We start from the raw sequence: 12,210 nt of genomic DNA, 5'->3' as shown, positions 1-12,210 counted from the left end.
TCTTTATATCACAGACACTGGCCAGTATATAACTACACTTCATGCCAGCCCTCTCCGCTCAGATATCAGTCCTTCTCTACTCTGTGAGAACTAAGGGAGTTTAAAATCAGGAAAAAGTATTCCTTATTCAGTTTTCTCCCTGATTCTTTCAACATCACCAGACTTGCCTCCCTGCTTTCAGTGGAGTTTAACAAGGCTGTGCCCATTTAGACTCAATAACAGGCTATCTTCCCATAAAGGACGATAGACTAGACAGGTGATTGTTGTCCTTATTGCTTCAGTTATGTTAAATCAAAGCTTAACAAAGTAGAACTAGAGCCACTCATGAGGAATGTGGCAAATGAAAACCCACTGAAATTTTTCTACAAAGTAATGCTGAGTCTTTTGTTTTGTTACAGAAAAGAAAAATCACTTTGACTCGATCTGGTTTTGATTATTTTTTAAGAAATAACCTGTCAACTTTTCTTCTGTTTAAACATGTGATGGCTTCTTACTGCTTGAAGAATAAAGGGCTACCTTGGAATTTGGTCTTGACCCTTTCTTTAACAAAACAGCCGAAAGAGAATTTTCAATTCCATAACAAAACCAAACCTTTTGAAGTTATGCATCCACACACACTGTTATACCATCAGCCAAGCCAAAGAGTGGGGTCCTGACCAGGATTGTGCAGTGGGACAAAATATATTTGGATTCCAACATTGGCAGCAAGTCTCCCAGAAAATCTAAGAAATTAAATTATACCTCTTTGAGGTATTTCTATTCCTTTTCTATTAAAATTGAGGTTCAGTTGCACGCTGCTTTCCCTTGCACATACTTCTCTGCCTTGTCTATTTTTGATCCTTGCAAATGGGTCATCCTTCTGAAAGTTGAAGCTTCTATACATTGAAGCCAATCAATAAGCTTTGATGTGTAGAAACCAGCTGGAAAGGCCATGTTCCCTGCATCACTCACTTACCAGGCTTTTGATACCAGCCAAATGGGTGTATTCTGATTTCAGCACCTGGTGAACTACAGTCTGAAACTTGCCAAGCACTTCGTCTTTCCTCAGCACACATCTGGATTCCTAGGCTGTTCAGAGTCAGGCACACAATCTTTCCACCTGCCAAGGAAATACCCGGTTATAGAAATGATGAGGAAATTTTTCCTCTTCTAGATAGTCTTTTGAGGAAAGCGAATACAGCACGGTTTCACTGAGTGTTAAAAGGAATTCCATTGACTTAAAAATCAAAGGAAGGAAATATCTAAAGTGAGCCAAGTTTTACTGTTGTTAAAAATAGTGTTGAAAAATCACAATGAATTCAATGTGAGGGAAGGTGGGTACCAACACTATAACCCATTACACTCACTAGGAGTATTTCCACTGAACAAAGATCAGGACCTCTTCTTTGAGCAAGCAGCCTTTTCTGGTTAATGCAATCCTAAAAACTAAAAACCTGCATGTATGTTGAATCAGGTTCCCTACCTACATCAAGATAAAAATTCTGCCTTTTAAAGACCTAGTGTAATTATTTCTCTACCAGAAAAAATAAATGGAGGGTTTGAAACACAGCTAGCAGTTTCATTGCAGATTTATCTAGCTTATGTTAAAATCACTAGTGAAAGTTCTCCTGACCATATGAATGCCAGGACTAGATGTCTGAAACGCCACAGATAATAAATATTAATTGGATAAAGTAAGAGGTGTCAGTTGTGCATATTCAGTGCTTTATAATCCTTAATTTATTTTAGAACTATTTAAAGAAACTTAAAGTCATATTCAGTTAAGATTTCAAATTTCACATGGTCATATGGAGGTATGAAAACTTTCAACTATTTTTGATTTGCACAGTAATTCCAATCTAAACTGTATTGGATTAATTTTCCAAGCTACTTATTTTTGACTGAGTGAAAATTTTGTCTGCTCAACTAAAAAGGGAATTAAAAATATATATTTCTGAAGTGTTCCAAATTCTCAAATGAATTGTAAAACTAGCACATCCTAATGACCTCAGGGAGAGTCGATTTGCACATGACACTTCCAAAAACAAGGTTATCCATTTTAGTGGTCTAAATCTGAATTTGGAATAAAATATTAAAAACTATTTCATTGACTTCAACCTGGATGGCATCCAATTCTAAACACCTGCTGAAGACTGTATAATAAACAGAGCACTTCCTTTACAGCCAGTGGAGAGAAAGAAAAGTAGCTCCAGAATAGGATTCAGTCAACCAAAGCTCTTAATAACCCCATAATTCTGTCTGTACATCTCATAATGTACAACATGAGCATAACGCAACAACACCCCTTAACTTAGCCATCTTAGGTGAGTAGAATATGTTTGCCTGACTTCCTAATGGCTTTCAAGTCATGCATAATTTAAGGATCTGATTTCCTCAGACTAACAGAAATCCTACTTGAGATGTCTTAAATAGCTAAAATACTAAGGAGGAGAAGACATACAACCAGCCTTCCTCATGTAGAAGACTAAAATTTGGGAGCAGAGAAGTTCACACCTCCAAGAAAGCCAAAAGGCTAAGCTGCCCCAAAGTACCCACAGACATTATGTGCTTAACATGCATTCAATTTCAGTAATATTTAGGTTTCTATGTCTCTTAGGCTTTAAAAAATGAAACAACATTAAAAAGAAAAAGATCACAAAAAGGAATCAACGAACATTTTGGAATCGGTGTTGATAAATGAGAATAACAGTTCCCTGGAGTTTTATCAATTTGAATTTCAGGCTGTTGGAACTGTACCCTCTTAAGGACCCATTCTCATGAAGTTTTCTTAATAATTTCTGAGACGTGGAGCACGTCATTGAGCTGACCTCCTAGAAGTGGCTATGGTTACTCAAAAAGGTGCTAAAGAAAGTTGCATAAGTTCTGGAAGGGCTTTTAAAGTGCCCTTCACAGAAAAAGAATGGTAAAGTTTGGAATAAAGTATGGAGACTGAAATTATTTTTAAAATTAAAAAAAATATTTAAAAATACCTGATATCTGGGAGTCATTAAAAAAGCCAAATCCTGTGCAACAGGGGTCAGCATCACACCAGCGCTCACACTCAAAGAAGCTGGGAAAGATAAAACATCATTATTCTTAGTATCATCAATACCTGTCTCTGTCATGGGGAAGGGAACAGAGGATATTGCATAGGGGAGAGACACTGGGAACCTGTAGAGATGCCTTTCATGACAAGACTGCTTCACGGTTCTTCAAACTGCATACACACTTTCATACTTCTTCCATTTGTAGATTAAATTATGTTTTATCAGTATACATCTACCAGACTACGTCTAATAATTTAGATGATTATTTTGATATCTGCCCTAAAAATATCAGCCTAAATTAATTTGGTGTACTATTGCCAAGAGATTTAACTATAAGTAATAGTTCTCATATATATAATTAGTAATTATATACATTATTATTTATAACTCAGTTATAAATTTTCTTTAAATCATATGTTATTTTTTCTTCAATAAATATTCTCAAATAATGCTGTTCTTGGATCAATACGCCTGATCCCCTCCATCTGTGTAACAGAGCTTGGTATTCCAGGCACAGTTAAATTTCCAGTAAAAGCAAAGGAACAGGATATCCTACCCATCTGAAACAGCTTTGCTGCTCATGTCAGTCTTATTCCTCACTGAGATCCCCATTACTTTCTGGAACGGTACGCGCGTGTAGAAGCTCTTCACAGAACTTTTTAGAGTGACTGAAAAGGAAGAGAAAAACAAAATTGGAGAAATCATCTTAGCCTTGTAGTTGACATATACTGGTCAAGCAATCTCACGGTAACGGTAAAGTTTATGTTTCTATGCTACAATGGTCGTGATCAATTAAAAGATAATTTTACTTATCATGGCAAACTTTTGATGGTTAAGCCTGAAGATGAACAAAAATCCTACAAGCAAAGGCTCTAAAAGCTGAGCAAAGTACATTGCCAAGGAAAGACTCTCAGACTGTTTCTGAGACCTGTATCGATGTTACTGCTTCCCCAAGGTCCAAAAACCAGGGGACAACTCCAGACTGGAAAACTCCAGTGTACTCATGCATTATTCAACCTCTGCTGCACTCTGGGCTCCCCAGAAAGACACGATAGTTTAGTTTGGTGGACCATGACATGTTTCACAGCAAAAGCATAGGTTCCTGTACTGTGATAACAGGCTCGTTTGTCTAGCTTTGTCACATAAGCCCTATGAGAAAACCATTGAACTTCCCAAACATCCAAATCCCAAAACTTGCCTATTTTATGATACAACGTCTGTGGTTGCCAAGGTAGCACGGTTCGACAGTTTTCTGGTATCTGATCGATGCTGCCCTCACAAATCTGGGCCTCTGGATAGAGGGTGCACACAAAGTATTTGTCTGCAGGGTCCTGAAGATCTGCCATTCGACAAAACTCATCTTCTTGTGCACAGCCTAGGAAGCAAGGTCACTGAGAGTTACACATACATGGGGGTTTCTTCCCTCTCTCTTTCTCTTCATGCCTTCAGTGCACTTGAAGCTATCCAACAGCAAACAACTAGAAGTGAGAATTTCAACAGTATCCGATTACAGTGCAAGAGAAACAGGGACAGATTATTTTCTAGTGACACGGAAGAGCAGGTTTACCTGGAAAGCACAGAAAAGGAGCTACATCACAGCTAATCGGAAAGATACATTCCCCAGCTGTGACAAGCACTACCCTAGTGTATCAGTGTCACTCTAACACTGTGATTCACAAAGATCTCTCGCTCTTTCTTTTTGCTAAATTTGACATACAAACTGTATAATCATAAAAGAGCTCTGCATCAGGCGTGGGTCTCTTACTTTAAAGAATAGAAAGGAGAATAAAGTCTACAATGTCTTAGGAAGTTTTTGCAAAAAATATTTCTGAAGTGTTCATAAGTCACACAAAAATATAAATAACATTTCTAGAATCAACTGTTCAAGTCATTTGCTTGTAGCAATTTGCACTGAAATTTGCCCCAGGGTAATAATGCACCTAAAAAAAAGAAACAAAGCTGTCAAACCCATTCCTTAATTACTGTGGCAATGGGTTCTGTAAAAACATATGTCAATGCTTAATTTTAAACAGGCATAGCTCTACGGACTTCTTACAATGATGTTTGTGCATTGTTTAGTACTCTTGGTTCTGCCTTGGTGGTAGTCAGAGCTAGAAACTCTCCTCCACTGACCACATCAAAATATACTTTGTAATTAAACCCGAATTTCTATATTTTACCTTCTTCTTTTACCACTATGTCCTCTGTCTATTTGGAGGGGTACATTTCAAGAACAGCAGAGCATTGCCTAAACTGTGTCTTCTACTCCTCTTGCCCATAACAGGGGTACCCGATGATGAACGATGGGTACCCTTTCTGCCACAGTAGACAAAGATTGTAAGGAAGAAACAGGTGGCCCTATTATCAACTTCCATGAAAATTTTGTGGGTTTTCCCTGAAAAATCTCTAAGTCTAGAGTTTCAACTCATCATTATTATAAGACCTGTTAAAAGATCTAAATTAATTTTTATTCCTGGAGAATCACAGTCTCCAGGATATCTTACGTGTGAGACACCAAAGCATGGCTTCCTCTGCTGGGTACTTTCTCCTGAAGACCCAATACTGCTGGTAAGGGAGAGAATAGTTCTGGTCACTTTGTATCCGGCTGTTGTCCATTAGGTAGAAAAGATCCTTTGTGGAATCTGAGATTCAAACAAACAAAGCCACAAAAACTTAACTATGAGCTGGAATAAATGAAATTTATATCTATTAAATTCTGCCTTTCATGGTAACACAGCTGCAACCATTTTGTAGGGCTAGCACACCCCAAAGGCTGCTTCTAATAACAGAATTGTCCACCCACAGTTATTGCTGCTTGTGTAGGCAATGCCTCCTCGCCGAGCTGCACTGCACAGCGCTGCATTGCCAGACTATTTCCACCACCCAAAACCGAGATGAAAATCATAGCTCCTAGAAATAGGAAGGTTCTCTCTACTCTGACGCACAACACATCATCCCACCAGTGAAGGCTGATACCTCAGAGGATGTTTACAATACCTTAATCAATCTAGTTTTATTAGTCCAAAATACAGTGGTTTCCTTATATTCCCTTGAGAGGCTTTTCCACCTCTCAGTGTTAAAAGTTTTCTTAACAAGCTGAATACCTATTTCAGTCTTTTAACCTTATTTCCCCTAGTTTATGCTTACAGAGACCACATTAAATAACTCCTTTCTGTCACCTGCCTATGATCTTTAGACATCTATGCAGTGCTTTGCATCTCCTGAGCTCCCTCTGGACAGTCACAGTTATTTCAGGCCGTTTTCAAATTAATCCCTTTAAATAAGTGTCCAAGCAAAATATTGAAAGAAATGGACACTCTTCATTGATCTTTTACAAATTCTTCATAAACACCTTCTCGTTTGTCAAATGTCATCAGCAGGTCTCACCCCCAGTTACTCCAGGATTGTGAGGGATTCTGTTATTTAATCTTGCGCGCACTGAAACAGCCAGACAAAAAGGGAAATAGGAAAGTAAAGACATGCTGATGACTGCAGCTGAAATGCTGAAGCACCTACTGGCATGCTGGGAGTGCACAATAGCTTTGAATTTGCTATCAGGAAATAGAAAAGATGTGCTATTGTGTGCTTTAAAGATGATCATCAAATAATAAAAGCTCTGTAGACATTTTCCCAGATGTATCCATATTTTTTTTAAAAGGTGACTTATGTGTCTTGTAACCTCTCTAGACTTCATGTCAACCTTCAGTTTCTCTTGAAATAATTTGTGTCATGACTAAGACTAAGGGATGGAGGAAGAAGCTGCATTCCTTGCATAACTTCAGGTTTTAATTATATTATCAGCTGCAGCAAGGTAAATGGAGAACCCCGAGGGCTGCACTCATACCTTGGCAGGTAGACGCAAGAGAATTTCACCCCATGTATTAAGTGTAGTTTTTTCTCATTTTTAAGACTTTAAGATATGACTAATTGTATAGGAGCACCACTAGCTAAATCGGGATTTTAGTTTACCTTCCATTCAAACTAGATAAACAAAATCAGCAATTCCCTTTGTGTTAGGATTTTACATGTATTAAATCACATGCTCAGGTATTCAAAATGGCTCCTCAGCAAAGCTTATCGCTTATTACAGATGAACCCAAGTGCTCTCCACAGGCTCCACTGCTCTCTTTCTCATACGATTTTGGGGCTGAAGGCCCAAAGGAAATCTAGTAAATTAATACAAATTATTTTGGATATATAAATGATATAGTACAATGAAAAGCAGAGGACTTCACAAGTCCTTCACTTTCATTATGCATGGAAGTAACACTTGTGACTTAGGTTTCATCCTGAGTTCCTCTAAGCATCATATTTACAGTAATATTGTCAGTAACAGTAAATATGCCCAGGCACCCAGGCTAAAGATTTCATTCCTGGCTTATGCAAAATTTTTTCTCAGCCACATATTATTTCCAGAGTCTTTACAATTCAGTAAGTCTGAAAGAACAAGGTTTCACAGAACATTTTAACACTTTCCTTTCCAGCTTGGCCTGGGAGAGTGAAAACAGGAGGCTCACATTTTTAGCACCTTTCTCAAAACCTGTGTCATATACCCTGCCTAAGAGAAATCCTCTGGACTTCACAATACCTACATCATTACAACATATATATGGCAATATATGATATTTTCTGGTTAAATTCTACATGTCCCTCTGTTATCTTCTGCTACCTCTTCTACCCACCCTTACTACAATACCTGATAAGGTTAGATCACTCTCTGTTTCCAAAGCAGTAGCATCACACTCTGAGGTTTTAGTCCGGGTGACCATATCGGAGCCTGGAATGCAACAGAAGTTAGAGAGCATAGTAATTCCTTTCTTTTTCTTCCACAAGAGAAGATCATCCTTAGTTCACTAAATTTAGAAAATAGTTTGAAATGCACCATTCAGGAAGACTCCTTAGGTAGTTCCACCAAATGATGAATCAGAAATGAGTAAAACCATCTACATATAGCTCTGGGAAAAACCTAAAGCAAAATGCGCTGTTTGGAGGACAAAAGCAAACGCCATATCCGCAATCACTCTGCATTCAGCGTCAGCGCCCTGGAGGCTGTGTGCATTTATAAAGCAGTAACACGAATGATTTGTGCAGGTCCTGCTATGTAAGTTGTAGCATTGAGAAAATAAAATTGCAAAAACAACACATATATAGTTATCAAGCTAATAAAAGTAACCCATCTAGATACATATAAGGTGCCAAATTATTATGGTACCTGGACACTTATGGGACAAAGGCAAGTGTCTCCATGATAAGATTTTTCACAGGTATTGAAAGATGTAAAGCATATTCTCAGACACAAGAATTTACCAAAATGTCATTAAACTGACAGTAGCAGAATTACTCCAGATTGCATCCACCCCTGCCAGAAAAGACTTTCGAGTAGTGTCTCAATTTGGACAGTATAAAATTAAGTGCAAATGCCACTGCCATTATAGAACACACATCTGCCACCGCCTACAGTTCATCATAAGCTTTTATAACAGCTTCTGTTGGAGAACTCACCTCTCCACAGATAAACTTGCTGAAAGGTAGTAAAATTTCTTTCTGCCTCTTCTGCCAAGTTAGAAGCTAATAAAGAAAAATGTTTGTTAGAATAGCTGCTCAAATTAAACAGGTAGTATGAAATGATCAGAAATTGCATTAAAAACACCACACTAGCCTATGCATCACCTTGTTTACAACACGAGACCCTAAGGAAGAAGGACCCAGGTGCTAGTCTGGGCCTAGGGTGCCAAAGCTTTGCTCTATTTTCTGTCCTTGCTTTTTCTGTGCAACTCTGGGCATCTTTTTGCATTTGCTTCACAGTTTACTTTTCTGTCAGATTTTTGGCTTGAATCTGCCTAAATAAAGTATTGAATTATTACACGGTAACGTACTAAACTCAACACATTTTTGACTTTCACTACTGTTCACACAGTAGAGCGTGAGAGGTCCATTTATCTAACAATGCATCCGATTATGGACTTCCTACTCTCTTGTGGTTGTACAGACATGGATTTACTTGGGAAAAAAACACTGAAGTACCAGAGCAGACTGGGGAAAAAGGCAGAGCCTATAGAAGAATTAAAGTAATAGAAATTGAGAAAATTCACTGACATACTTCCACTGAACACTTGTCCTCCCAGGGTGAAGGAAAACATCTTCCCTTTCTCATCATAGCTCACACCTTTACATATCCCGCCTATGACAGACGACGGTGTTGGACTCCAGCCATTTGCATTGCAGATCAGCACATCTGGGTAGCTCATCAAACTACACAAAATGATACCTAGGTTCAGAAAAAGAGAGAGTTGCATCACTCCAATAGCTTTAATAATTTTTTGCACCAACACAGAGCTGTTCACGCAACCATCCCAATACTTCCTCTAAATGCCATTGAACCTCACTGAGGTAGATACCCTTTACTGATGCTACCCAAGGAAAAAAAAGGAAAGAAGAAAATCAGAGCCATACCTTCAAATTGGAGTACTAAGGTTAGCTAGTCAAAGCTAAACCAAACATTTGTAGCCTGCTTTTCAGCGATTTCAAGCACATACACTATTACCACCTAATAAAATATTACTATTATCTGATAATACTCAACAGTGTTCTCAGCACTTTATAGCACTACGGAGACATACTCAATCCTTTGGCGGTCTTACAGCCGCAGGCTCTGAACCAAGAGAGCACTTAGGTTTTTACTGGGATGGTTTCCTGGATTGGTGCCTGATTTCAGTCAGCCCAGGCCTGAGTCTCCTCTAGCATCGCCATAACGTCTAGAAAATACTCAGCTCCTGCTTTGTACTTGCTGTCACAGCTCAGGCATTTCTATGGTCTTACAATGCTGCCTCTGATTTTTTTTTTCCCTTATGGATTGGGTGTATGAGATATTGAATATGCTGGGGGTTTTTTTTATTTTTATTTTAACAAAATGTTAGTCCAAGTAATGCATTTATCTGTATTATTGATCCACATAGGTCATTTCAACTAAGCAGAGACCTCTACAACGTTAACCTTCTCCACACCCCCTTCTACCCTCACAGGTATGGGGAACCAAAAATTTGATGGTAAATAGAGGTAGAAATTGACTTTACAAGATCACCTGGAATATTTTGATGCAAAAAAATATGAGATACCTAACAGAAAATAATTTCCTGGAAACACTTGCTTGACAACTTCCAAGGAGAAAGTTTTCTCAAATCCAGGATCATTTTCCACTCAAAACTAGAGAAGTGCTTGGCACATAGAAGCCGGTAGCACGTGCCTGGATTTGTAAGAGCCCGTCTTTAAAAGCTTGAGACATTTCAATCAGAACTTTGCATTTCCTATAGGAAATGCACCTCCAATGGGAGAGTTGATCCCATGTGAGCTCAAGAAGAAATTACAAGAAGCAGGCACTAACGTTAAGGGCTTAAATTAGCTGGCAGAAATCTAAGGTCTGCCTAAGTCCTGCATCTGCCAGGCTCTGTTCATCCCACTCCCACTTGCTCTCCTAGCTAGACACCCAGACTTAGGAGATTATGGCATTCCTGCATGCTGTAACATAACATAATGCCCTGTGTAGCATCGTCTTTTTCTGCTCCAGCAAGGGAATTGATTTACTTTTGTACTACAAGCACTCTGGAGGCACCATCTTAATTTCCCCATCAGCTGACAGGCATCAACTTCTAGCAACCAAGCCATGTTACCTAAGAAGAGAGGTTGTTTCGGATTGAGTTATCCCATCGAATGCAGGTGTCTAAAGCAGGTCAAAAGAATGATCCTTTCAAAATGCCCATTTCTCTCCAAGAGCAGTTTGTGACCTCAGGTCTTGATCTGTACTGTTCCAGGCCAAGTCATGGGCATTACTTAAATTATCCCTACACCAAAAAATGTCAGTGATGTACAGGCAGGCTGCTGACACCCTGGTAGGATGCAGAGGCAGGTGTTCTGTGTCCAAAAATTAGTTCTGCCCAGTTAGCGTTGGTTTTCTACTGCAGAATATTTTTATTTTTCACTTAGACACTACCTCCATCAAGTGGAATCTGACTCAAGATGAAGCCATCACAGCAAGAGTCCCTGCTGCAAGTTTGCCGACAGAAGAGCTGAGCGTCAGTCAGAGACGTGCTAGCTGCTGAGAGCACCGCAGAGCGATACACGCCAGAAAGCACATTCTGAAAACTGGTCCTTTCAAAGGTCTTGAGTCCAGGTGAGTTAAAGTCTTGTCCTGGGTAAACAGAACAGGAAAGAAATATTCAAAATAGCTCAGGAGGAGAGGGGATGCTTTCTGATTGCCTGTACACTGGAGCTGGTTGAAAGTTTTACAATGAAAACTCAGTCTTAAAAGTCCTTTTCTGGACTTGGCATTTCAGATGCAAAGTAAGATCATCAAATGGTTTGGTGCAATTATACCTGAGTAGTTGGTCAGAATGTACCGCCAGGGTAGGGCTCCTAAATCAATGTACACAGTAAGGTCAGTAATATTCCGCTTTCAAGCACTACCTTAATAACTCCCAGGTATAAATGAAACACACTTATCTCATTAAAAAGTAAAATGTGTAACTTGGCCAGCATAATTTTACATCTGCAATTAAGGCTTCTGCTGACTAGACACATACGACAGAGGACATGTTTCATATAATCCTGGATCTAATTAGCAATATCAACAGAGATCTAGAGCAGGTCTGGCATCAACAAGATTACGTTGGCTGCAACAACCTCAGCGGACTTGTCTTTTTTCAGGTGAGACTTAGCTCTCTATTTTTATATTATTATTAAATGGTGACAGAGGTTTGGATAGAAGCAGAAAGATATCAGTGACAGCAGAGAGTTTTGACTCAAACCCTGCAGCATTCTGCATTAGGTTGCCTTGTTTCAAATTTGGCATGAGGGTTAAAGTTGAACACACACTGGATGGGACATGCAGTGGTCTCAGTCACACTTAGGCCAAAAAAAGTGTCTTGTACATTCATTAGATCAGTCGAATCACTTTGGGATTCACTGGAGAGCAGGGTATTTCTCAGCTGGTATATTAGTAGGGCAATTTACCATCAAAATTAACATAAACTGTTAAATTATGTGCAAGCTGGTCATTAGTAATGCCTTATATAATCAAATAACAAACTGTTTAATAAAGAGAAATCATAGCACAACAGCACAGAACAGAATAGAGAATAATATATTGGATAAAATTTGAGCTTTTGTGGGACTATCTGCCATCAAAATG

The 12,210-nt window shown here is 38.8% G+C and overlaps 1 protein-coding gene across 1 annotated transcript in view; it reads right to left on the bottom strand.

The window, feature by feature from the left end:
* The window catches only part of TG (thyroglobulin), a 159,017-nt gene that overhangs the window by 97,101 nt on the left and 49,706 nt on the right, over positions 1–12,210 (bottom strand). The window contains exons 26-34 of the mRNA XM_075085813.1: positions 11,014–11,211; positions 9,127–9,294; positions 8,529–8,594; positions 7,723–7,803; positions 5,531–5,668; positions 4,225–4,401; positions 3,583–3,694; positions 2,970–3,049; positions 956–1,099 (exon numbers count right to left, since the gene is read on the bottom strand). Of these exons, the coding sequence (XP_074941914.1) occupies positions 956–1,099; positions 2,970–3,049; positions 3,583–3,694; positions 4,225–4,401; positions 5,531–5,668; positions 7,723–7,803; positions 8,529–8,594; positions 9,127–9,294; positions 11,014–11,211 (1,164 nt within the window). The remainder of the gene's footprint in view (positions 1–955; positions 1,100–2,969; positions 3,050–3,582; positions 3,695–4,224; positions 4,402–5,530; positions 5,669–7,722; positions 7,804–8,528; positions 8,595–9,126; positions 9,295–11,013; positions 11,212–12,210) is intronic.

Source organism: Phalacrocorax aristotelis, chromosome 2 (genome assembly GCF_949628215.1).
Source record: "Phalacrocorax aristotelis chromosome 2, bGulAri2.1, whole genome shotgun sequence".
Lineage (NCBI taxonomy): Eukaryota > Metazoa > Chordata > Aves > Suliformes > Phalacrocoracidae > Phalacrocorax > Phalacrocorax aristotelis.
The sequence above is the reverse complement of the archived record's forward strand: the minus strand, read 5'-3'. Positions and strand labels throughout refer to the sequence as shown.